Here is a 25,167-nt window from a genome sequence, read left to right on the forward strand (position 1 = left end):
GACTATAAACTTTGGCGCTGCGGTGTTCCTAGCCGGGAGTCCTTGAAGTTTCGCCCCCATTCGACTGAGAACTACGATATATATTCTGATCAACAAGAAGAAGAACGGCAGAGAGCTCGCGAAACATGTCCCCTTCAAAAGTTGTTACTGAGACATTTCATGATGATGTCCCGATTTTAATCGTCGGGGGCGGACCATCAGGTCTTTTACTCGCGCACATGCTATCTCGTCTTAATGGTCACTTGTTCGGTCCCTCTGGTCGCAGCCCAAGCTAACCAGCCATCGCAGTGCAAACACTTATCGTCGAGAGATACGCGACACGTCTCGCTGCGCCTAAAGCTCACGCATTATCACCCCGCTCTCTAGAATTATGTCGCCAATTCGGACTAGACGTCAACGAGGTCCGCCGGCTTGGGACTTCACGCGAGGATGCGTACTGGGTCAATTTCATCACCAACCTCAGTGGAAAGCAGGTCGGGCGGTTACCGTACGAGCGGATGGACCCAGACGTCCTTGATGCAACTCCCACTGTAGCCTATCTATATCGTCTTTGTCGGTCTCATGAGCTAATGACAATTGCAGATGATTCATAATATCCCGCAGCCCGATTTTGAGGAACTGGTCACTCGGAATCTCAAAGAGAGTCCGCTCAACGAGATTCGAAAGCATCACTCCTTTGTTCGATTAGAGGAGGTAAGATATTATGGCTTCGTCTTGAACTTTTAAACGAGTGTCTGACAACAACAGCTGGACGACTACGTCTTAACGACCGTGGAAGATCGGAGTTCTGGCCGCGAGTATGTCGTCAGGTCTAAACACGTTGTTGCCTGCGATGGGGCCAAGAGTGCTGTTAGGCGATTCCTCGAGGTCGAGAGCGAAGGAGAGGATTCTTGTTAGCACCCTACGCCGACATGGAAATTGAGACACTACTAACTGGGCAGACGAAACCATGATGACAATCCATTTCAACGCAGACTTGCGCCCGGTTGTAGGAGATCGCGTTGGAATGCTGCACTGGGTCATGGATCCCGAGACCTCAGGGTTCATCATCGGATATGATCTCTCCGGGAATCAAGTTCTGATTTGCAACTTTGACGTGGGTGACATACTTAGCGACGATGGTGTAGCGCTAACATGTTTTCTAGCCAGAAAAGCACCCCGTCGAGTCGTGGAATGAAAGTCTCTGCCGGAAGACTTTGAACGCAGCGATCGGCCAGCACGTCAAGTACGACGTCCTCTCCTACCGACCCTGGGTGCTGAGTCGGAAAGTCGCAAACCAATATAGAATAGGACGTGTTTTCCTGTACGCTGAACATACTTTTATGTCACTAGATCTAGGCTAACAAATGATAGAGCCGGAGACGCCGCTCACTCCTTTCCTCCGACTGGTGGACTCGGGTTGAACTCTGGCCTGGGCGACGTCCACAACCTGGCCTACAAGCTGGCTGCAGTACATCAAGGCTGGGCGCGTGATGGCGTCCTTGACACATACCACGCGGACAGGCGCCAAGTCGCACTTGTCAACTCTCAGCAGAGTGTCAAGAATGGCCAGAAAATATTTGGATTGCTCAAAGCTTTGGGAACGACGGATAAAGACGTCCAGGTGGCGCGTGAGAACCTTCATCGGAACCTCAAGGACCCTGACGCTGTGGTTGAAATCAACCGCGGGATTGAGGAACAGCGTGAACATTTTGACAACCTTCAACTGCACATTGGATACGTTTATGGGGATACCCGGATACCGGAGAACGCGTCTCTTTACAAACCGCTCTGCGTCCCAGGTGCGCGCCTTCCGCATGCATGGATTCGCTTACTCGAACCCTCCGATCTGGGCGTTGAGCTACCGGCAATTGATTCATCCTACGTGTCAGAGCTGGCAGTAAATGGAGTTGAGCGCAAAAGGTACTCTACGCTGGACCTTTGCCCGGTTGACACGTTCATCCTCGTCGTCCATACTGCTACCGCAGACCAGTGGCGAACATATGTCCTCGAGGCTCTCCGCACTTTGCCTCCAGACGCTAGATCTACGCCTAAAGTAAAAACTGTGGTCATGGGGAAGCAGTTCGTGCTTGAGCCGTCTGAGCATAGTACGGCCTGGATCAACCTTATGGGCCTCAACAGTGGACAGGCCACATTGGTTAGACCCGATCAGCATATTCTGGCTTGCTTCGATACAGCCAACGTACAGTCTTCTGATCTTCGCAAAGCTCTTGGGGATCACCTGGGGTGGTAGGCGGATATGGAGTCCAACTTATAGATAAATACCGAGCCGCAGCTCAAGGGCCCTGAGATGAATACATTACATCTAAAACTAGATTTGGCTCTAGAGTCAAGTTCGACCCTTTTACCTGAGGCAGAAAACAGGTCTCACCCAGAAGACTGACAGTCTTAGACGGAGCACAGTGATATCTCCACAACGGCGTGGGAATCGGATACATCTGTCCTGGGCCAGATGGAGATATCTACCCCACAGAACGAGCACAGCCATTACTTTGGAGTCCAGATAAGTCCGAATTCCCCGCACCACCCCACACAATGCAGCTCATCTTTGCGGGGATGGGCTAGTGTCAGATCGGCAGAGGTGGGACAAAGTGGCGATTAGAGCAAGGGAGAGCTGACCTCCTGGATTTAAGTACCCTGTGAAAAGCTGTGCACCTACTTCTGCTCCACTTGACTGACACCTGAATGAGGGCATGACCACCACGATGGATAACATAGACTCCTGATTTAATGCCGTTCCTGGAACCGAAATACTTGTTACCATGGCTTCAATGGGCCAGGCAGCGCGTGATATTTGCTACTCGGGATAGTGCCATGGTGTAAATAAAGGTGCATACTCTGTGTATATGTGCAACTGATTATATGGTACGGAGCGGCCCTACTATTTCACCCCCCGGCGCACAAGCATAGCATGCAAGTCACTGATCGTCGCGCTTCCATCAAGCTGCATCAAAGAAACCCTTAATCCAAAGCTTCGTTGAAGATCAGACTGCAGCTCCAGCGTTGCAAGCGAGTCGAGTCCAAGGCTGTGCAGTTGGGAGCTGGAACTTAGCTTTTCCCCGGTCTTCAGGTGCGCAGATACTGTCTTGGCTATGTTCGCCAGCATAGTGGACGTCGACGTGGATGTGGATGTGCTAAGACTTACTTCGCTGGCTTGAGTTTCACTGTCAGAATCCAAGGGCGATGACCCTGATCGAGACCTTGAGCCTGAGCCTGATCCCGACGGGGTAAGTGTGAACTGAGACCGGGAGAAGCGGGTCGGGGCCAGGGTGGTTTGTGCAACGGTAATCGCATCGCAGATTAACTCGACGGTCGGGTTTGCTTCGACGATACCGGGTAAATGCACGTTGAATATCGCCCCGATTCTGGCTTTGAACTCCATGATGCTTAGAGAGTCCATTCCTAGATCTGCTAGGGCCGTTCGAGGTGATATCCGCTCTGGGGGACAGCCCGTGAGCTCGTGTAGCAAGCTAGCAATCACTGGCCAGATTGTAGCGGTGCCTACCTCCTCTTCCTGCATCTGTAAAGGAGTGCCCACCTTCTCGGGAGAGGCGGGTGCGGAGGTGAGGTTGGCTCTGGCAACGATCTGTTCAAGAGCATGAGTTGAGGTCCTGAGAAACTTGACACCGACGAGGGCTAGAACCAAGCACGGGTCCATGCCCTGATCACCCTGATCCTGGTTCTGGTCATGGCCCAGGTCAACGCCGGCATCGGACACAAAGATATCGTAAATGATTTCTCGGCCTTGCTTGGATGATTGCCTGACATACACTGACCAGCTCCGGGCCCTCCCTGCTGCTGCGCCCGCAAAGCTCGCCAAAATGGTCGCTTCGCCTAGGCCGGAGCAGGCAAAAACCTCGTCGCGTTTACAGTCTTCCATAGTTAGCGCGTGGATCTCGGCAACCGCAAGGAACTGGTCGATGAGGATCGGATTGCATCTTGTCTTTCCGGCGTATCCTGCAGCCTTGGCTGCTTTCGGAAGATGGACCCGGGCCATGGCTGCGTGCTCGTTCATGCGGATGCACTCGATGCCCCGGTGCGAAGGCTCGTACTCGGTGACCTTTTCGAGCAGCTTGTAGGCTATCATCCCAGAGGCTGATGATATACTCGGAGCTGTAGCCTTTTCAAGACTGTAAAAGTCCGGGTCTTTGTAGTTGAGTATCTGTTCAGTGCTGGTATGTTGATCGTCGAGCATAACGGTTCCCAGGGCATGCTCTGTGGCATCACTCTCGAGGGAGAATTCCCACGCCCGCATATTCGACTGCTCCAAGCGTAGGCGGAGGCCGTCAATCTGGCCAGCACCGATTGGTGTTTTGATCTTGAGCCCAAAGAGCCGTATGATCTGAGAGGCAGGTGGCAGGCTAGGGGTCAGAAGAGCAGTAGCTTGAGCAGCCACTTCCATGTAAAGAGCAAGCGGCCACAGTGATCCTCCTAGAACCTTGCGCCCTGCCAGGATATGTGCAAGAGTCTGATCACCCTGGTTAACCTCGAAGCTGAAAACGCCAGGCCCCGGGTGCGAGAGAGATGCGAGAGAAACCAGACCACTCGGTGTCCGCTCCAATGACGAGACCTTTCGTTCTACCTCTGGCTCAACGCAGGAAAGCCAGTGCAAACTCGTATCAAACTGGTAACCCGGCAAGCCCACTAGCCGACTGGAATAAATTGGAGTTTTGGGATGGTATATCCAACACTGGGCAGATGATCCCTGAGTCCAGAGCTCCAAGGTGGCATTGACAACCGAGTCCAAGGGGTTTCTTTGATTCGATGACCCCAGGTGGAGTCCACAGAGCGAGTTGGAGTCACTGATTAGCGACTGCTTCACTAGCATAACTGCACCCGAGGCCGAGCCAGCTTCTAGCCAGATACATTGTCCAAGATCCCCTTCTATCCGCTGGACCGCGTCGCAGAAGTAGACTGGGCCGCGCGAATGCTCCGCTACCAGCTGTGCGGTGAATGACCCCCAGGCGCTAGTCTCCGAGCAGGCCTCAATGGCGATCACGGGTGCTCTGAATGTAACGGTTTTGACAAGGTCCAAGTACCGAGGCATGATGGGGTCGATGAGGTGAGAGTGGAAGCCGTGGGTGGTCTTGAGTCTCCGGGTCCGCAGCGAAGATGATAATGCTCTTCTTTCGACGTTCGCGATAGCGCTCTGGCTGCCCACAAGGACATGGTTGCTTGGTCCATTGTAGCAGGCGACTTCGATTCCTGGCTCTGACCGTGCGAGGGCTTCTGCACCTTCCCTATCAATCTCGACGGACAGCATACACCCTTTTTCATCTCCCCAGCAATCCCGTATTAGCTGTGCTCGTCCTACGACGAGTCGCAATGCATCTTCAAGAGTAACCACGCCCGAGATACACATTGCAGTCAGTTGTCCAAAGCTATGCCCGATCACCCGGTGAACTGAAAGCCCTGCCTCCAGCCATGCTGCGGCGCAGGAATACTGTATAGAAAACAGGCAGCAGTGAAGTATCACCAGGTCATCGATAGGACATTGGCTGAAAATATCAGGGAACAGACCAGGCAGTCCCATCTGCCGGATAAGAGCATGGCACTTGTCCACGTGCTGACGGACATGGTAAGACGCATCGTACACTGCTTTGCTAAAGTGGAGTATTGAGCCGCTCTGGCCGCCGAAAACCAGGACGATGGGCTTTGATTGTCTGCCGGACAGCGATAACACCGTGTCGTCAGTTTGAGCGTGATGCCGCAGGTGGTCCTGCAGCTCTGGAATTGAGGCTGCATGGAAGACTCTACGGTGGCGAAGAGAGCGGTTCTGCTGCCGCGCGACAAGGGAGGCAACTTCAGCCAACGAGGGTGACTTTGCCTCGACGTACTGAGCCAGGGCAGCACAGTACCTTTGTATACTAACCGGGGACTGCCCTGATATAAGGAAGGGGTAGCGGCTTGGCTCAACGGGGCCGCTCAGTTCGCCCTGGACCATGCGGTGGTCGCACGGAGGTTGGCAGATGATAATCGCAGCATTGCTACCGGCCGCCCCGTAATTATTAACGCATGCCGCGCGGAACTTCCTATCCCATTTCTGCAGCCGGGTGGGAACGACCAACCGGTCCTCACGCTCCTGAGCTGGAATCGCGGGATTTAGCCTGGCAAAGTTCGCCTGCGCTGGGATCTGACCATGTCTCAGCATCAGCAGGACCTTTAGCACACCGGCTACTCCTGACGCACCCTCGGTGTGTCCAATATTAGCCTTCAGAGAGCCTATGTGCACTTTTCCCTCTCCGCCAAAGACCTCCCGAATGCTCTGATACTCAACTGGGTCTCCGCGCTGTGTCCCCGTCCCATGGGCCTCGACGTAGGAGATATCAGCTGGGCTCATAGCGGCTCGGGACAAAGCCCGGCGATAGGCATCACTCTGAGACTGCGAGACAGGAACGGTAATCGAGCTGCTCCCATTCGACTGGTTTGTCGCTGTCGCGGCAATCACGCCTAGAATATGATCACCACTAGCAAGGGCAGCGGAGAGACGCTTCAGCACGAGGAACCCGCATCCCTCGCCGCGAGAGTAGCCCGCAGCATCTGCATCAAACGGACGGCACGGCCCACTCGAGTTCGTCATCCCGGCAGCAGCTATATTCCGATCTGCAGGCAGACTCGCCATGATATGGACCCCACCGGCTAGTGCAAGGGAGCAGTCGCCCATGGCAAGACCGTTACAGGCTTGATGGATTGCTGTCGCGGACGAAGAACAGGCGGTGTCGACGGTAAGAGAGGGCCCCGTCCACTTGAAGAAATGGCTTACACGTCCACTGACGAACGCCCGCGAGGTCCCTGTAAATGAATACGCGGTGGGCGAGTTTTGATTCACATTATGCTCGTAGTCGGAGCTTCCCACCCCGACATAACAGCCAACATCCAGCTCTGGATCCGGGGACGCGAAATACCCACTCGACTCCACGGCCTGGTAGGCCACTTGCAGGGCAATGCGTTGCTGCGGATCCATATACGTCGCTTCACGCGGAGAGATGCCAAATAGCCCGTAGTCGAACTGATCAACATCAGAAATGAAATTGCCAGCCACCGACTCTTTGAATCTGCCAGCAGGCGCTTCACTGAACATTACTTGCGCCGTCGAAATGAGCGTCCACAGCTGGTCGAGGCTACCGGCGCCTGGGTATTTGCAGGCTGCGCCTATGATGGCCACGGAGGTTTCCGGATAGTTGTAGGCATCTTGATCCTGGTCCCGGTCCTGAGCCCTGGGAGCAGGCAGAGATAGAGATCCGCGGACTATACGAAGATGAGGGAGCACTGAGAGCGATGGCGGGAAAGAACTCACAAGACCGAGTTCCAAAAACGTCATTGGCATGGGCGACATGTGCGAAAGTGAACTGACTGTTTTCGACATCTCAGAGAACCAGCCCGCCTGCTCGGTGAGGATCGACCGTAAACAGCACTCCAGCTTCTCCACACCCCAGGGGACCCAGAATGGGCTGGCAGAGTCGGTAGAACATAATTCCAACAGGCTCCGCACAAGAGACTCGTTCTTCGAGCTATGGTACCGTCCTCGCACGGGGATATCTGCCACTCTCACGCCGTGGCTGTTCAATTCCCCCCGGAGAAAGCGCGAATCGCAATCCGGTGCCGTGATCGTCACGCTGTTCCTGTCTAGCTCAACTGATATATAGGCCTGAGAGTGAGATTATCGCTTAGCACAACGCACCCCACGAAACCCCCCAAACGATGCAACGTACCTCAGGATACCGGCTCAAGATCGCCTCCACAATTTCCCTACCGGACACCATCCCCCAACGCGCAATAAAGCACACCACGTCGGAGTCAGAATTGAGACTGGGGTTGGATTTGGAACCAGTCATTGCCAGAGCTCTCTTTGAGTCGATATATCCCCCGATACACACGGCGAGTCTCACAGCGGCCGCAGCATTCTTTCCAAGCTCCGTTCTTGTCGCGGAGGATTCCATGACCGCGGCACTTAACATGCCGATGCACAGGCCTTGGAACTGTGACGCCGTGCCGATGCCAGTCTCTGGGGGGTGAACAGGGCAAGCGGCAGCAAAGCCCTCCCGGATATAAACATGAGCATCGGGATCCGGACTGGCACCAGACAGACCCAGGTCTAGATTTAGACCGTCCAGGTAATGGCTGTACTGCGCAATGTGGATTATCACCGTCAGGGGAGCAAGGAGGACATTCGGGAGTGTGGCTGGAATTGCCAGGCGTGAGTAAGTGTTGGTGCGACCATCAAGGGTACTGTCACTGCTACTAGTAAAATCAGAGTGCAGTGATGAGGAGGACGTGGCTGAAAGCCAATGTCCCAAACTGAGAACCGGCGCATCAGATAAGGCTTGAAGGCGAGGCTCGGCCGTCTTCAATGTAGCCCATGCTTCGGGAAGAGCTCGGATTGCCTCGACGAGTGGTCCTAGCTCTGGGGTGTTTTGGCGTCGTGTTAAGTACGAAGCGAGCTGGTCGAGGATTTCTGCTGTGGGAGGGATTGTTTGCGAGCCGCAGATGATCAGGGGTGGGATTGAGGAGGGCATGTTGCATACAAGGTACGATTACCATGGACCAAATGGATAATCCGTCTGGGAGAAAAGTCTCACAGGTAACAACATATAATGCCAAATTATGAATTAATGTCTGTTACTAGACTTTAAGTGAAGGGCCTTTTCTCAGCTCAATGTCTCTACTACAATCCACAATCAATGTCTACCGCGGCAGGCGTACCCAGCCCCAGCCCATCCTCAGCTCCAACTCCAACCCCAACTCCAACTCTAACCCGCGGGCTCGCCAAGCAGCGCAAAGTACCGGAGATTACGAACACTGCGCAGAAGACTAGCTGCAATCCTGAGCTGTGTGGAGCAGCGGTTATACTCCCGTTTACCCGTCGGGTAATGCGAGGGGACGCCCGGAGACGTTGCAGCAGGAAGGCCTGCAGGGCCTCCTGCAGCACGTAGTTAGTACCCATCAGGATGCTGCAGTAGCATTTCAAATACAGCATGCATTCAATTCCTTCAAGTTCCCGCACTGTACTATACGGAGAGCCGTGCTTTTACAAAGCTCTTACGTATCACTGTCATAGCCCAGCCTACAAGTACGACCGTCGGGCTTACAGTACACTGTCGGTACATCAAGTCAAGAACAAGATCGTTCGAGCATCTGAACTAGACAGTGAGCCTGAACCTGCAATCCCAAAGCAAAAATCATGCTCCAATCCCTCCTTTCCACCAACTTCGTGAGCGCCCTCGGTCTCCTCATCGCCTTGGGCACAGCAACAAGCCTAACATGGACCGCCTTCACAATCCTCTCCCCCTACCTGCGCGTCAAGGGCGCGCGGATATTCAACGACCGCGCCGGATCCGAGCTCCTCTGGACGAACGCGCGGAAGCGCTTCCAGCGTGGTGCGCGCGACATCTTCAAGGCCGCGTTCGCACAGCACCCGGACGCCTTCTACATCATGACAGACACGGATGTCGAACTCATCCTCGACTCCAAGTACGCGCCCGAGGTGCGCAACGATCCGCGCTTTGATATCGGCAAGTATAATGAGGACATGTTCCATGGGACGATTGCCGGGTTTGAGATGTTCGAGGACGATCATGTCCTGGAGCGCGTTTTTGTCGAGACCGTGCGGAATAAGTTGACTCGGGCTATTGGTAACTGCCCTGCGGTTTATTTTTCTTTCTTGTACCTGTGATTAATTCGTGATCGCTAATATGAGAAAGGGAAATTCGTCAAGCCCATCTCGCTAGAAGCCGCCGATGGCCTACAGGAATACTGGACCGACGAGACAGGTATGCAAAACGCGAAAAACCACTCTTGGACAAATTCTGAAAGCTGATACTGCGCACAAAGAATGGCACTCCCTTCCCCTCCACCAAAGCGTCCTCCGCACAATCGCCAAACAATCCTCGCGAGTCTTCCAAGGCGCCCCATTGTGCTACAACCCCGACTGGCTTCGCATCACCGTGAACCACACAGTCACCTTCTTCGAAGCCGCCGAGTCGCTCAAGGTGTGGCCGCACCCACTGCGACCCCTCGCAGCCAAGGTCCTGCCACTGTGCAGGAAGCTGCGTGCCGAGGCGGAAGAGGCAAGACGCATCATCGCCCCGGTCCTAGAAGAGAGGCTGGAGCGCGTACGGGCCAAAATGGCACAAGAGAAGAATTCGGCCGCCAGGATGACAGGACTGGAAGAGGAGGGAGACGACGAGGGCGACGGCAATATGATTGAGTGGGCCGAGGAAACGGCCAATGGGGCCATCTACGATGCTGCCCTCCTCCAAATGAAGGTCTCGCTGGCGTCCATCCACACAACCTCCGACCTCGTCAGCCAGACACTTTTCAATCTATGCAGTCGGCCTGAGCTCGTGGAAGACCTCCGTAAAGAGGTCATCGAAGTGATTGGCCAGCAGGGCTGGGTCAAGCCGGCTCTGTATCAGCTAAAGCTGATGGACAGCGTGCTCAAGGAGACTCAGCGGCTGAAGCCGATTTCAATCGGTACCCACTTCTTTTTCCTTTGAGCCGGATTACTGACTCTTGACAACTGGCTGACCAAATACAAAAAACGTTCAGGCACCATGGTCCGCACCACAACCTCCCCCGTTACATTCAGCGACGGCCTCCAGGTGCCCCGCAACACACGAACGCTAGTCTCCTGCCACAACATGTGGACCGACTCGGTGCACTCGAACCCCGAGGAGTTCGACGGATACAGATTCCTCAAGCTGCGGCGACTCCCCGGGCAAGAGAACTGGACGCAGCTCGTTTCCACGAGTAACAAGCATCTGGGCTTCGGACACGGGATGCACGCGTGTCCGGGGCGCTTCTTCGCGGCGACGACGGCTAAAGTGCTGATTGCCCATGTGGTACTCAAGTACGATTTGAAGCTACTGGACGGGCACAGGCCGGATATTATTGAGCATGGGGCGGCGCAGTATGCCAATGTCTGGTGTCCGATTGGGGTTAGGAGGAGGGAGGAGGAGATTGACCTTGCGCTCCTCTAGTTGGGGGAGTTGGCGGATCCTGTGGGGGTCAGGTATTGAAGATTCAATGTTACCGTACTAGCTCCAATCAACTATAACGGTCATGCATGTGCTAGAGAGAGATAGAGATCGTCAGCGGCCACTAGCGCACGATACTGCCTATTCAGGCATCAGGACCAGGCGGGGGCGTGCGGCCCGTGCCTAAAATGTTCAATCAAAGATAATTAAATAGCCTAAAATTCCAGACTCCAACGAGGCCCAGAACAAGTACCAGCACTGCCCCGCCTGGGGTCAGCAGAAGCCCCACGTAGCTCCGGCTGCTCTTCCTGCGATACTCGTCCCATCGGGACCCCGCCCGCCGCGATGGGGCCAAAAATCTCAATTGCTCCCCTCCCACGATAAGCTTCGACGCGGTATCCGCCGGGAGGTCTCCGGAATACGGGAGGTAATACCGGCCCACAAGTCGCAGGGCGAGACTCTCGCGCGCGTGCAGACGGACGACGAGGCGGGCGGATTTGGAGATTTCCTGGACCCGCGCCAGCCGGGTTTTATTGACCGATTTGAGAAGGGAGTGGATTGTTGCTTGAGATGGGTGGGAGTCGTGTTTGGTGGCCAAGCTGAGGGCGTTGGCAAGTGCTGCGGCGTCTTCAATTGCGCAGTTGGCGCCCTGCCCTGTATTCGGTGCCATCTTGCCCAGGACCCTGTTAGCTGAACCCGACCCACGACTGTCATACGGAGTGGATTTGGGCACCTTGTGCATGCTATCACCAATGCAAACGACACGGCCACAGTGCCATGTGGAAAACACCCCTTCTTCAAGGTTCGTCATACCAACGACGCGCCTCCGCTTCCAGAGATGGCCGAACTGAACTCCATTCCAGATATGGTCCTCCGCAAACTGCTCAGCGGCTTTCTCCATGTTCGTCGGCGACCATCGCGGTGCGGAGCTATACGGGTACTGCCTGTCGAGCTTTCGGAGCAGGAACCAAAACACGCGGCCGTCTTTGCCGGGGAACGTGAGGAACGATCTTCCGTCGTGCAGACTCGCTATTTGCTCTCCGGGAAGGAGGTCTGGCACTGAGTCTGATATACCGAAGATGCAGTCGTAGTCGACGGTCAGGCCTATCACTGACTTAGCAGCTACACTCTGGAGGGAGGTGCGAAGAAGACAGACGGTTCTTTTCCTGTGCGGTGATGAGACCCGGCCGCTCAAGTTCAGCAAGACGCCACATCTCCCGGCGGACTCGACTGTGCACTCCGTCCGCGCCGACGACAAGGTCACCATGATAAGTGGATCCGTCTTGCGCTTGCACAATCATGCCGTTTCTACCGTCATGCTCCTGCTCTACAGAGACGACGCTTTTTCCAACAAGCACCCGCGAAGGATCCGGTAGAGATGTATACAAAATATCCAGAAGGACGCGCCGTTCCAGGAACGCCAAGGGCAACCCGAACCTTGCCCATCCACAGAATCAGTATATCCTCTACCCAAAAGCAACAACAACAACAACAACAATATACAGACACAAACTAGGTAGACAGGTTGGTAGGGAGGTAGGGAGGGTAGACATACCGCTCAAGGAGCACCGTGGGGGACCGATTGGTATGGCGAAACCCATCCGGGTACGAAACATGCGCTGTAGTCAGTGGTTCAACATATCTGAGAATCTCCTCAAATAGGCCCAATTGATCGAGGATGCGTCCGCCGTGCGGCAAGATACCGACTGAGGCGCCCTCCTGGGGAGCGATTTCCGCTCGCTTTTCCAGGATGACAAAGTCCACGTTCGGGAGCTTGGCGAGGCAGTGCGCGAGCGTGAGGCCTGCGATTGAGCCGCCGACGATGATTACCTTGAAGTTGGTCGTGGGCTGGGACGTGGGCGAGGGTGAGGGTTCCATCTTGCCGGCAGCTTCCTCTGTCTTTCTCTTCCTCTTTCTCGGGGTAGGGACTATACTTCGAGAGCGGCTTGATTGTGTTTGCTTGCCTGGTAATTGTGGATTTGAGAGGAAGGATTGCCCGGTGCTGGAGTTGCAATCTGGTCCGTACGTCAACCATCAATCGAATTCTTCTGTCTCTTGCATTGGAGACACGGCCCGTATTCCCTGAGGGCGTGGAATCCGTGTTGCAGCGCAGTGGCCTCCCTCGGATAAACAAGCAGATATCTACCTCATATGTGTATGGTATTCACGGTAATTTGCATTACCAGCTTGACCTTGCCTTATCTGGCAGGTTGCAGAATTGGAACAGGGGGTGTCTGCAGCTAGCCTCCCCAACTAGCCTCAGCTCTGCAGGCTGAATACTCCGCATTGCTGTCCCGCGCGTGGGGGCCAAAAATACACCAAGTGGGATGTATTCTCGGTAGTAATACAGGGTTCGCGGTCTAATCTATGATCCATGGTATCTAGAGGACCTACTGATTAGGCAGTACTGGTTGCTCTGATGTGCTGTTTGACGATTATATTATCTATCGCTGGCTATTCAATTCCAGGAGTATTCACAGGCTGCCACCACTAAAGAATAATCAAAATGGATCTATACGACACTCTTTCGAATTTCTTGACTGACCCTGTCCATCTGACTGTGGGAATCCTGTCCGTTTCAATCCCCTTACTGTGGCATCTGCGACGAGGGAAGCAGACGCAGTCTCAGAGCAATGGTCCTCCTTCCTGGCCTTTTGACCCGGCGAGCTTGGACCGCAAGGAGGTATTTCCTTCCATTTCTAGCTATACACCCCGTCCTGAGGAAATGCGAATACAGTTTAAGACTGACCTGCTATCCTACTTACCTAGTCTGAAGGCCAAATCCTCACCTTCGGCAACTCGATGATCCTGCCTAATCGCTACGCCCACGAAATCCGGAACAATGACCTTCTCAGCTTCCGGGACGGGTTGGAGAAGGTAGGTGCCTCCATACCTAATTTCTCAAAAATGGGACCCAAAATGAACTTGGAACTGATTGATATGTGATCTGACTAGGACTTCCTCACCACAGTCCCCGGCCTGGAAGCCATGTTCACCGGAACATTCCACAACCACATAGTGTGGGACACGGCATCCGCATTCTCGCGCAAGATAGGTGCTCTACTTGAACCCTTGTCCACCGAGACGGACATCTTCCTGCGGCACAATTGGTCTGATGAAATAGGTGCCTCCCCCCCTCTCCTCTCCCCTCCAACCCTCATATCCATCATACCCAAGTCCAGAGCTAATGGCGAAATACCCAAGAATGGCACGCCGTCCCCCTGAACGAGACCATGCACCTCCTGATCGCCCAGCTCACGGCGCGCATCTTCATCGGCGAAGAGCTCTGCCGCGACCGCGCATGGATCGACAACGCCATTCGCTACACCGCGCACCGCACAGCTGCAATGAAGGAATTGCACAGCTACGGCCGGCTCATCCCGCTCGCACATTGGTTTCTCCCGTCGTGCAGAGCGCTCCGCGCGTGCGTGAGGGCCGGGAGGCCCTTTGTCGAGCGTGTTTTGGAGGCTCGTAGGATAGCGGCACAAGCCAAGACTTCGGGCGCGGGCAAGGGCGGCGGCGAGGAGGATAAGAGCGCTGATGACGCGTTATCCTGGATTGACGGCGTTGCCCGGGAGAATGGCACCAGATATGATGCCACGCTCACGCAGCTGCGGCTGGCGTATGCGGCTGTGCATACGACCAGCGACATGATGACCAAAGTGGTCGCTGCGCTGTGCGAGCACGCGGAGCTAGTACAGCCGCTTCGCGAGGAGATCGCCACCGTTGTCAACGAGAATGGATGGAGTGAAGCTGCGTTGGCCAAGATGGTCCTGGTTGATAGTGTCCTGAAGGAGACGCAGAGGTTGGAGCCGCTTGCTAGCTGTACGCCATACCCCCCCTCTTACCATGCATGCAAATTCCCGGTTACGGTGACTGACTGGTAATATCGAATGGCACACAGTTACGCTCTCCCGCATCGCGCGCGAACCCGTCGTCCTAAACGACGGCACGCGCATCCCACGAGGCACACAAGTCCGTCTGACGACAGACAACATGTGGAACTCGTCCGTGTATCCCGATGCCGCCAAGTTCGACGGCTATCGCTTTGTAAAGCTCCGCCAACAGGAGAAGGAGGGCACGACTGGCACTGTCGGCGGCAGCGGCCTCTCGTTCGTCAGCGTCAGCGCCAACCATATGGGCTTTGGGTACGGCAAGCACGCGTGCCCGGGGCGATTCTTTGCAGGGGCGGAGACCAAGATCGCCCTGTGCCATATTTTGCTCAAGTATGATTTTGAGCTGGTGGATGGAGCGCTTGCGCGGGCGCAGACGGACGGGATGATGATTTGGAGGGATAAGAGGGCGATGTTGAGGGTGAGGAGGAGGGAGGGGGAGATCCGTATTTAGTTACCTGCGTACTTGGTGGGTTACCTACCTACGTGGCAGCGTATTGGGCTTTGAGAGTAAAATGAATACAATGATTAATTTCATGAGAAAGAGTTGTTCCTTGGCCCCAATTTCCACCACAATGTACAGGTGTGTACATTGAATTCCTCCATCTCCAAATGCATGCTCGAAAATGGCAGTCTTGTCAAGCACGCGCATCGCAAACCAATGGAGGGACTTGACTTCATTTTAACAATTCATCACTTTTGAAATACCTGTTTGAAGCATAATGAAACCAATGTAGTCCAACGCTATATACACCCCCACCTCAGCCCCATCCCCCTCTCAGGTACGCACGAGCAGATGAATCCACCACAAAGTCAAGGATCAAAGCACCAGCTCCACAGCACAAACCCCAACCGTCCAAACCCCCAAGAGAAAATTCTCCCGATGCAACCCACCCCCGCTCTCCGGCCTCTTCCGATCAAACCTCGCCAGCTGGCCCAAAAACGACCAAACCCAGACCCCCATCCAACTCCCCCAGAGCCACTCGGACCCCTGCCCAGCAAGCTGCCACCCCAAAGCCCCCAGCGCCAACCCCGCAAGCAGCACAAGCAGGTAGTGGATGTAGGAGCCCGCGAGCACATACGCCGAGTTGACGCCCATCTTCCGGTCGTCCTCGATGTCTTGGTAGCTGTATGCGGTGTTGAGGTAGAGCGTCCAGGCAAAGACCATTATGCCCAGCGGGAGGGATTCCGATATTGATGCTGCGAGCGGCTGGTCGAGGCCTTTAATTGCGAGGACCCCGATTAGGGAGGGGTAGGCGAGGGTGAAGCCGAGGAGGTATTGTGGGTAGATGTGCAGGCGGCGGAAGATGGCGCGTTTGGCGAAGGGGTAGAGGATCGTGCTGAGCGTTACGGGGAGCATCGCTGCTGGTCTTTTGCAAGTTAGCTTAGAGCAAACGAACACCCTCGCCTACGTCTTATACACTTGACGAGGAGGCTTTGAGGTTGGGCAGGCAACATACACATTCTCGCCCTCCAGCATCCAGGAAACCAAGAACCAGCTGGCGACATACTGAGCGCCCATCCACAGCAACGCTTCGGAAGTCGTGACGGCCCCGCGTGCAAGCGGTCGGTTCTTGGTCCGGGCGACGTTTCGGTCAATGTGCAGGTCTATCCAGTCGTTCCAGACCATCCCGGCGCCGCAGAAGACGAAGCTGCATGTGAAGCAGAGGAGGGCCTGTTGGAGGACATAGCTTGGTGAGATCGTGTCTGTATCCGCATCTTGGCCCTGGGAGTGGGCGATTTTGTCGGATCCGGCCAGGACGGTAGCCCAAACTGACGGAGAGGAGCAGATTAGCTTTGGTGTTTGTGGATAGGAATGGGAATAGGTTGAGTACCTCCGGCAAAGGTAGCCAGGAGCGGGTTGTATCGGTTGAATCTGGATAGGACCAAGAGGTCAATGGTGAGTTGATTTAAGTCTCGCTTGGTGTGTGCCATTGTGCTGTTGTTGACTTTGTTGGAAATGGAGATGGGTGTGACAAGTCGACGATTCTGCAAGTTCTCAGTTCTGTCTCTTAGGGACGCAGCACTAGAAATACCCAAGAATCTGGTCGTGGGGGCTGACCACATAGCAATGTTCAATACTGACGCCTTTGGCAGCTTTTACGCTTATTACAATTCCTATATGGTAATTCAAGACAATTCAGAATACGTGCGGACTCCATACATTCTGCTTACGCATTAAACAACGCTTCGGTTTCTATTCTGTAAAATAAGCTATTTATACCGTACCTGATTAAAGACATCCTAATAAGCGATGCGGCAGGTCTAGGTAACCATCGGTAAGCATAACCTAAACAAGGCCCTGCGGTACTTTGCGACGGAAAACACCCGATCGATGCATTACAACGTTCATGACGTGGATTCCCTTCTTCAGCGTTGAGATACTATGACCGTTCTTCAGGGTGGCCGGACCGTATCTCCGCCATCGTCTCCAAATCTTGCGCCTTGCGTTAGTGTCCTTGCTCCTTATTTCAATGGTTAGGCGTCCAGCTTTCGAGTAACTTGCCAGGTAAGCTCCAAACCCATTGCGTTGTATCCAGAAACCGGGCGATGAAGCCAGTGTAGTGTAGGCTTGACTTTTCATCTCGTAAAAACCTAGGTTTTATTATTTAGTGCTTAATTTGCAAAATACATACAAAAAAAAACAAAGAAATCACTGCTTCAGCTCCAGGAAATCCAAGACGCCCAGCAACCCCGCAGCGCCTGTTTCCGCCCCCGCCGTCTCCCTCAGTCCACCCAGCATCTCCCTCGCCCTCGCTGTCAAGTCCCGCAACTTCTGCCTGGTATACTCAAAGCTGCCCGTCTGCTCCAGGATCCGAATCGCATATCGCTTGACTGCCTCATCCTCCGTCTTCTGCCGCAAAATGTTCAGCAGTTGGAGACTGCGGTCGCTGCCCGCGCCGGAACTATCACTGCTACTTTGAATACTATGGACAATCGGGTACGAGAACTTGCCCTCGGTGATGTCCTCGCCATATCCCTTGTTCTTGGCATACTGGTCACTCTGCAGGTTCTGGTAGTCGTCTCGGATTTGGAAGATGATTCCCAGCAGGTCCACTAGGGGCACGCAGTCCCTGCGCCGTCGTCAGTCTGCGCTGCTTTGCTCTGCTCTTGTCCAGGAGAAATCAATCAACGTAAAACAAAAGAGGCAGAACGAACTCATCAACGTCACTTTCCAACTGTATCAGCTTAATGGCGAGCCGAAACAGCCCGCCCGTCTTGTTCGCCACCATGCCCAGGTACTCGTCTTCGCTGGGGCAGGTGAGGGAATCTCGCCAGTACAGATCCATCCCCTGGCCTCTGTGCAGTCGCAGAAGCTCCTCCGTGAAGATCCGTAGGGCGTCTTCGCATCTGCGCAGCTTCAGCACCTCGCTCTGCGCTTGGAAGTAAGCGTAGTTGGCCGAGTTGATCGTCTGCGGGATCCCGAAGATGCTGTGCGCGACAGGGAAGCCGCGGCGGAGCTTGGAGTAGTCTTCAATGTCGTCGATGCTGCGCGCACGAGTTATTAGTCTGTCATGTCTGGCTTACTATTGTATCCCGAAACTGTGTGATGTCGAGTGAGGAAGCATACAGCAACGAAGCGACGTGAAGTAGCCCAACCACCCGTTTAATGATATCCAACTGCTCATCTGGGATTTGGAACCACTCGTTGAAGGCCGAGATGAGTTTTCCGCGAATGTCTTTGCCTGGGAGGGTTGTGACGTAGTGCACAGGTGCGCAGATGATCTCTTCCTCCTTGCCGTTGTGCTGGTATTGGGTATCTGCTCCATTGGTAGCTGCTGCTGCTACTTTACCATTCGGAGAGACATGGTGTCCGTTTGGGAAGGGGAGGGATGGGTGGTGTACAGCCCACCGGGGTGGATAATGCTCTTGATACGGCTGGGGGGCATTGAGAGTATCGAACATCATTGTGGCAAGCATGACGGTGTGAATAGCTTGGGGCCAACTCGTTCGTATTCCTATGCTTATATATCTACATAGTCAATCTGTATGCCAGGGCAGACACTCCTCTTCTGCTTGGGGAATCTGGAGCGCCCGTTGATACAGGAGACCAAGACCATGACCGTCACCTGAGTTGCCAGTACGACCAGCACCACAGTCATGACAACGATACTAGTCTCTGTACTTTCTATAAATGTGGATCCTGAATCCTGCCCTAAAGCTGCAGACTTGGCGCCCGACGACCAGATTCCCCGCTGGTGGCAGTGCAACCTCAATTAGAAATGGACACGGACGCCGGTCCGAGCGTCACGCGGGGTTCTTGGTCAAACGCAGGGATCTGATTTAGCCAGAAAGAAACCCGTTTTTATGCTAAAGGTAAGAAGTACGCAATCGTGTCTTTGGAGTGAAACATCTCAGCATCCACCTGTCCTCAGGGTTTCGTTGCCATTTCTTTCCTCAGATTTCTGACACCAGCCCGAATACTTTTTCCCATCCAGATCCATCATCATGGAAGAAGGCTGGGATTTCGACGCCGCCCCGGCCGAGTTCAAGCAAGTGCAGCCCTTCCTGCTAGGCCTCTTCGCCGTCTCCGGCACGGGCTGGCTGATAAACTACATCACAACGATCCGAACCGCGTTTCGAGACCGCACCCCGGGCGTCTCCCTCATCGCCCTGAGCAACAACCTCGCCTGGGAGCTCGTCTTCGCCATCCTCCACCCCCCACCGCTGCCCATCGCAACCATCATCGTCCGCTCATGGCTCCTCGTCGACATCTTCGTCATCTACACCACAGTACGGTTTGCGCGAGGCGGCGCGCCGGGTAATCCAGGCGCAGGAAATGCACATGCAGATGCACAGACACATTCGCCTCCCGCGCTTCTCAGCCGCTCCCTGCCGCTCTTCGTGCTCGCTGGGATTCTGGGCTTCGCGTCGGGCCACTGGGCGCTCTCCGTTCACCTAGGCCCGCTTCGCGCGTTCTACTGGAGCGGGATGCTGTGTCTGGTTACGATGAGCGGCACTGCACTGCATCTGCTGGTCCAGCGTGGTCATACGCGTGGCGCGTCGTATGGGATGTGGTAAGTCTTTCATTGTTACTCTGCCCCCGGCGGATGTTGAAGCTAGATTCCCATCGACTGCACTGCCCCTAGACCCTGAGCATGGATGGATGGATGGATGGATGGATGGCTGGCTGACCTGATTTGACTTGAACCACACAGGCTCTCGCGCTTCATCGCATCGATATTTGCGGTGGCTAGTTTGTTTCTGCGCTCGACGTACTGGCCCGAGGTCTGGGCGTGGTCGGACAATCTTCTCATGCGGTGGTTATCAGGGGCATTCTTCGTGTTGGATCTCTCGTACGGGGTTTGCTTCTGGTATACGGGTCGGCTTGAGAAGCAAGGTCAGAGACAGAAGCTGGCCTAGTAGATGGTCAACGGCTTTGAATGTAGAGGGTCTGAGGGTGACAGTTGCATTGTGTGTATCATACATATCAACATTGACTGCCGAAGGAGGGTTGCACTGTATCGCTGTCATTGCTTATAGTAAAGCGCTGCTCTGAAGCTATACAATATAGGAAGTCTCATTTTGGGGTATGCTGGGTTCAATAAAGGTCCTAGGTTGAGAATGATCAAATGCTGTGATTCTTTTGAAAGACGGATTGGCGTAGGGAAAAGGTACTCCATTTTGAAGCTGGTTCAAGCATACCAGCTTAGACGCTCTCCAGGACCTATTTGGAAAAAGCAGTCGTACCAGGATTCACACCCAATCGTCCCTCATGCAATAAGCGGCGCAGTTCAGGGTTCGGGGATTGTTCCCAATTCCCCGACTGCCGATTCTCACTGTCTGTCAATTTCCGGTCTTTGCAGCAAATATCTTCCCACCTGCTTCCTCATAGGCAACATGTATTTTCAGAGTACCGGTTGACAACGATCCATTGGATCATGGACTCTCATGGGCGACTAAAAGTGCTCAGCGGACGGCAAATACGGCGATAAGTGTTCAGGCGATGGCACTGGTCTCCCTGTTTACGCAGGGAACATGGAGGAAGAGAACATTTGGAACCAGGCCCTGTATACCTACCCTTGTGGATCTGTGTCTGTTCTCTCTCGCCGCAACTTTAGGTTTTATACGTACACAAATCTTGTCGCATATCCCTAGTCCTGGCACTTGTCGAGTATCCTGCATGGCTTGCTTTCTCGTTTATTCGACAGATTCTATTGTAGTATGCAACGAGTGTTCTATCTAATAATCCCTCTGGAATATCACCGGCTGTGGACACCATGTAGAGATACACACGAGGAGGATCGCAAGTGCCAACACAAAATATATTTCTACTTGAGGTCGATTCCTCGTCATAGAAGTCCGAATATCAGATGCCCGGCCCCGACATTCGCACATAACACAGCATCTCTCCAGTTCAAGCGTCTTGCAGTATCGCCTCATACGCCTTGTGCGAGATGGTAAAGGTCGGCCCGTTGGGCATGGCGCCTGGGACCCTCGGCAGGACAGAAGCGTCAACCACACGCAGGCTGTCAACGCCATTCACTCGGAACTTGGAGTCAACGCAATAGCCCCTGTGACCGGCAGGACCCATGCGGCAGCTTGAAGTAGCATGATGACTGTGTGCTTTGTCCATTATGTCCTGTCTCATGCCGACCTTGGGGTCGGGCGCGAGCACCCTGTACGGAATGCCCACCTCGTCAAAGACACTGAACAGGAACTCGACACCCTCAACCAAAGCCTGCAGATCCCGCTCTGCATTCTGCGAGAAGTAGTTGAAGTTGATCGCCGGTGCCTCCCTGGGATCCTTGGACCGGAGCTTCACGGTCCCCGCCGCGTTGCTGGTCTGCATCTTGACGAGCGGCGTGTTCCATTGGCGCGGGGCAAAGGACCTGTTCGAGTATCCGGGATAGAAGCCACCCATGCCACCGACACCCGCGGAGCTCAGGTAGATAAGGTCTGCATCCTCGTCCCAACTGGCACTGCTCTTCCAGCTCAAGGTGAAGGATCCGCCACGCTGAGCGTAGGGCCCAGTTCGAGTCGTCTGCCAAAGCACGAAACATGGGTCTGTTTCGTCGAACCTCAGGTTGCACGGGCTGCTCCCATTCCTGACCCATTGCTCCTCGGCTTCAATGTGTGCAGGCACCTCATAGTTGTCCTGCATAAAATTGCCCTGATAGAAGGGTTAGTACACATTGATTTGTGCTTGTCAATGAAGGGTGGACTCACGACTGCGGGCAGATCTACCACAACGGGGATGCCGAGCACTTCCAGCTCTTCACGGGGACCAACACCACTGAGCTTGAGTATCTGCGGGGTGTTGAACGATCCTCCAGAGACAATCACCTCCCTCTTCGCCTTGACAGTCCTGACCTCTCCCGTCTGGGATGCATCGTATCGACCATCGGCCGAGTAGAGCCCCTCACCAACCATGTACTCGACGCCGTATGCCTTGGGCTTCTTGCCGTGGCCGCGCTCCTTGAATAGAACCTTCGTAGCTAGAGAGTGCAGGCTGACAGTGAGGGGATGTCCGGCAGCGACAACTCGATTGATATATCCTGCCACCCCGCTCCTGCCACCAGTCGAAGGGGAGACAGCCGCAGGGGTTGTGAACACAAAGTTGGATTCATAGCGATCGTTGTCGAATCTGTTAATGTCACGCAGGAGGAGCTCACGCATATGTTCGAGGCCGTCTGCCTCCATGCCCTCTGCTTGAAGAAACATCTCCTCAATGAGCCTTGCAGCGTTGGGGGACGTAAGGTCGTTCGTGGCGTTGCCTAGGCTAGACTAAGTGATAGGCAGAACATGTAAGCCAGAAGCCTGAATGTCAGTGCGGAGGGGGTCATCGTACCTCAATGTAACCATCAAATCCATGGCCTGGAGCTCCACGGGGGACATAGGTACAGTTTTCAAGAGCCATGAAGTGCCTGCGCATTTCTTCGTGTCTCCAGGACTCATCGCCAGTCAGCTCAGCAATGTAGTCCCACTCGTTGTCAGGAGCCCAGATGAAGTTCATAGCGTTCACCTGGGCGCTTCCACCGAGCGTCGCGCCACGGGGATAATAGATTCCCTCACTTGATTAGATGCATTGTGAGCATTGTGTACAGAGACAGAAGGTGGATGGTCGAGTGACTTACGGGACCGCGTCTGCGGGAGGATCCAACCCATACCAGTAAGAGCCATTGCTCAGCGTATAGGTGTACTTGGGATCACGCCGGGCCTGTGTCTCGTTCTGGTAGTGCTCGACGAAGAACTGCCAGGAGTGGCCTGGCGTTTCTGCAGCACGCGAAGATCTTTGATACATTAGCAAGGGGGGTCAGTGCTGCGTTGTAGCTACAGATGCTCGACTCACAGGAGTGGAAGCATTTGGAGAGGATCGTCGGAGGCGTCACCACCAGCTTCAATCAGGAAAACGGAGTATCCGCTTGTGGCCAGATTGGCGCTGTGTACCGTTGGTTATTATGTAGCTCAACGTACTTCACCAGGATATGTGAAATGTGTTTGCGACTTACGCAAGGGAGCCACCACCCGGTCCCGAACCAACGACGACATAATCGTATAGTCCTGTTGGAGAGGCAGCTGCAAGTGACAGCGCGCCCAAGCCGGCAGCTAGGAGAGGTGAGAGTATAGGCATCGTGCCAGGTGAGTCTTCCGCTGTAGAAGGAGGATCAATACGTATGTGTGTGTGTTCCTATTCACTTCTTCCATGTTGCACTCCAAGAGCTTATATATATTCCAATTCGTATGATAGTTTCATTGCTATGCATAAGAGACTCGTCATCCGGTGACTTTTTACTGCACCCGGATATCAGGTGGTCCGAAATGGTGGCAAGTCCGAAGGAGAGGCTTACGAGGCTGGCGCAGCATCATTTGGCGACCGTCCCGGAAATGAAGATGGGCATTGCTTACTCTGCCAAACCCCGTCTCGCCGTGTATGTTAGCACCTGGTGACTGTCAGACGTATTCTCAAGGCGGTCATTACTGCGTCACTCTGCCAAGCCGCACGGCGATTAGGACACCTTGTCCCCGCGCCCGAGCCGGATCTTCTCATGCAGACGCAGCTACTTGGCGAGATATTTGGCGGCGAACTCGATGAGCATGCCGAAGTGTCTCGTTCAGTCGGAGGCAGCGCGGGCGGCGGCGTTGTCCGCATTCCCAGTCATGTTTTGCCTCCCGGTCTCACTCGCGTCCGGCGTGCTGGCGACAAACATCGGGAATGACGAGGCGCCATAGAGGGCGTCTCCTGCTTCTTTGGCTTTCATAGGCTCTGATTCTGGCTCCTGATCTAGTCATAGTAGTAGCTATGGGCTAGTTTGCTGCAGCGCCAGCTTAGAGGACCGCAGGCTTACAAGTATAGCGTGGCTAAAGTGCACCCACAAGGCATCTCTGACTGTCGTAAGGTTCATCTGAAGAGTTTGTTTTGACCTGAAGCAAAGTTAATTAACAACACCTTTAAGCCGTAAATGAGAAACCAAAGACAAGGGCTCGATATATCCTAATTTTATCAATCTAGGTACCTGGGATAAATTAGCACTTGATCACAGGCTGCTGAGCACCTCGCAGGTGCTTGTGGGGTGCTTAACAACCTTGAGTCTGCTTGAGCTGAAAGTCATGATCGCGAGGTAGGCAGTCTACCCCAAGTGCTGGGATAGTCAGTACACTTGAAGACTAGACTCTTCTTTTCAATTAAGGAACTTGACACTAGACTGTAAATAGCAAAGGTCTCTACGGAGAACGCATTATCTCCTTTTCTCACGCTATCTACGCTACATCTTTTCTAGTTACGTGGAAAATTTTATTCTTGACCCTAGCAAGCTCTGGTATCAGAGTGGGTGAATATCCGCTAACGGACACCTGCAATCCATGGCATCAGCCGTTGTCCTCTTAGATTGTACAACTTGATGAAAGTGGTTTTTACGGATATAGTGAACCAGGTATCTCCGCCAGATTGCCCAAAGTAGGTTCGCCATGATGCACCGGAGAACCATAAGCCGGACAGCACCCGGATCCGGAACCCGGAAGCCACCCGTCTTGTCCGGAAGGATGGGCCCCATTTTTTAGACTTTGAGCTCTACTTCGTAAAGGCCATGAATGATTAGCGCCATTCCTTAATTCCCCATCTTCTAGCATCAAGCCCCTATAGGAAATATGTCCCAGAATCTCGAGCGCGAAGCCGAAAAGGAAGCGGGGAATGCTGCTTTCTTGTGATGGCAGTTGTGCATGAATCAGCCTCCCTTACCGGCTGAAACAGAGCCTGTTGACCAGTCTATTATTATTCCTACCGGGTCAGGTCTTACAGTACACGCCGAAAAGGCGCTTTAAATTTACCACCTGTGGCCATAAACCGAGTGCGATAT

The 25,167-nt window shown here is 54.1% G+C and overlaps 9 protein-coding genes across 9 annotated transcripts; 4 read left to right on the forward strand and 5 right to left on the reverse strand.

The window, feature by feature from the left end:
* Positions 1–125: 125 nt before the first annotated feature.
* Positions 126–2,233, forward strand: BJX68DRAFT_251880 (FAD binding domain-containing protein; the record flags this gene model as incomplete). The annotated part of the gene is made up of 7 exons (XM_071042469.1): positions 126–237; positions 289–530; positions 583–693; positions 748–892; positions 942–1,096; positions 1,146–1,303; positions 1,354–2,233. 7 exons carry the CDS (start codon positions 126–128, stop codon positions 2,231–2,233), a joined length of 1,803 nt encoding a protein of 600 aa, XP_070904769.1.
* A 155-nt stretch (positions 2,234–2,388) lies between these two features.
* On the reverse strand, positions 2,389–8,805 carry BJX68DRAFT_275511 (non-reducing polyketide synthase spyA). Its single transcript, XM_071047863.1, has 3 exons — positions 7,713–8,805; positions 3,201–7,648; positions 2,389–3,164 (listed from the first exon to the last, which is right to left on the reverse strand). Exons 1-3 carry the CDS (start codon positions 8,514–8,516, stop codon positions 2,882–2,884), a joined length of 5,535 nt encoding a protein of 1,844 aa, XP_070904770.1. The 5' UTR covers positions 8,517–8,805; the 3' UTR covers positions 2,389–2,881.
* A 376-nt stretch (positions 8,806–9,181) lies between these two features.
* BJX68DRAFT_275513 (cytochrome P450) lies at positions 9,182–10,979 on the forward strand (the record flags this gene model as incomplete). Its single annotated transcript, XM_071047864.1, has 4 exons — positions 9,182–9,632; positions 9,702–9,770; positions 9,832–10,473; positions 10,549–10,979. The coding sequence occupies 4 exons, from the start codon at positions 9,182–9,184 to the stop codon at positions 10,977–10,979; spliced, it is 1,593 nt and encodes a 530-aa protein (XP_070904771.1).
* Positions 10,980–11,117: 138 nt separating this feature from the next.
* BJX68DRAFT_251884 (FAD-dependent monooxygenase spyC) lies at positions 11,118–12,854 on the reverse strand (the record flags this gene model as incomplete). Its single annotated transcript, XM_071042470.1, has 5 exons — positions 11,118–11,159; positions 11,356–11,646; positions 11,710–12,098; positions 12,133–12,413; positions 12,532–12,854. The coding sequence occupies 5 exons, from the start codon at positions 12,852–12,854 to the stop codon at positions 11,118–11,120; spliced, it is 1,326 nt and encodes a 441-aa protein (XP_070904772.1).
* Positions 12,855–13,482: 628 nt separating this feature from the next.
* BJX68DRAFT_261052 (cytochrome P450) lies at positions 13,483–15,323 on the forward strand (the record flags this gene model as incomplete). Its single annotated transcript, XM_071044057.1, has 5 exons — positions 13,483–13,659; positions 13,746–13,853; positions 13,932–14,100; positions 14,181–14,801; positions 14,881–15,323. The coding sequence occupies 5 exons, from the start codon at positions 13,483–13,485 to the stop codon at positions 15,321–15,323; spliced, it is 1,518 nt and encodes a 505-aa protein (XP_070904773.1).
* A 366-nt stretch (positions 15,324–15,689) lies between these two features.
* On the reverse strand, positions 15,690–16,804 carry BJX68DRAFT_261053 (prenyltransferase spyF; the record flags this gene model as incomplete). Its single annotated transcript, XM_071044058.1, has 3 exons — positions 15,690–16,239; positions 16,330–16,642; positions 16,705–16,804. 3 exons carry the CDS (start codon positions 16,802–16,804, stop codon positions 15,690–15,692), a joined length of 963 nt encoding a protein of 320 aa, XP_070904774.1.
* Positions 16,805–17,522: 718 nt separating this feature from the next.
* Positions 17,523–18,778, reverse strand: BJX68DRAFT_261054 (FPP/GGPP synthase family protein; the record flags this gene model as incomplete). The annotated part of the gene is made up of 3 exons (XM_071044059.1): positions 17,523–17,943; positions 18,029–18,358; positions 18,441–18,778. The coding sequence occupies 3 exons, from the start codon at positions 18,776–18,778 to the stop codon at positions 17,523–17,525; spliced, it is 1,089 nt and encodes a 362-aa protein (XP_070904775.1).
* Positions 18,779–19,318: 540 nt separating this feature from the next.
* BJX68DRAFT_261055 (uncharacterized protein) lies at positions 19,319–20,233 on the forward strand (the record flags this gene model as incomplete). The annotated part of the gene is made up of 2 exons (XM_071044060.1): positions 19,319–19,887; positions 20,029–20,233. The coding sequence occupies 2 exons, from the start codon at positions 19,319–19,321 to the stop codon at positions 20,231–20,233; spliced, it is 774 nt and encodes a 257-aa protein (XP_070904776.1).
* Positions 20,234–21,227: 994 nt separating this feature from the next.
* BJX68DRAFT_261056 (GMC family oxidoreductase) lies at positions 21,228–23,444 on the reverse strand (the record flags this gene model as incomplete). The annotated part of the gene is made up of 6 exons (XM_071044061.1): positions 21,228–21,983; positions 22,040–22,597; positions 22,662–22,884; positions 22,948–23,103; positions 23,163–23,252; positions 23,323–23,444. The coding sequence occupies 6 exons, from the start codon at positions 23,442–23,444 to the stop codon at positions 21,228–21,230; spliced, it is 1,905 nt and encodes a 634-aa protein (XP_070904777.1).
* Between the last annotated feature and the right edge of the window lie 1,723 nt (positions 23,445–25,167).

This window comes from Aspergillus pseudodeflectus, assembly GCF_044049435.1.
Source record: "Aspergillus pseudodeflectus strain CBS 756.74 chromosome Unknown BJX68scaffold_2, whole genome shotgun sequence".
Lineage (NCBI taxonomy): Eukaryota > Fungi > Ascomycota > Eurotiomycetes > Eurotiales > Aspergillaceae > Aspergillus > Aspergillus pseudodeflectus.

Bases quoted from the DNA above. Each gene is read 5' to 3' on its own strand.
- BJX68DRAFT_275511 (XM_071047863.1), bottom strand. From the start codon at position 8,516: ATGCCCTCCTCAATCCCACCCCTGATCATCTGCGGCTCGCAAACAATC. The intron at 7,649-7,712 runs GTACGTTGCATC...TCTCACTCTCAG, and splicing joins TCTTGAGCCGGTATCCTGAG to GCCTATATATCAGTTGAGCT. The intron at 3,165-3,200 runs GTCTCGATCAGG...GGATTCTGACAG, and splicing joins GGATCAGGCTCAGGCTCAAG to TGAAACTCAAGCCAGCGAAG.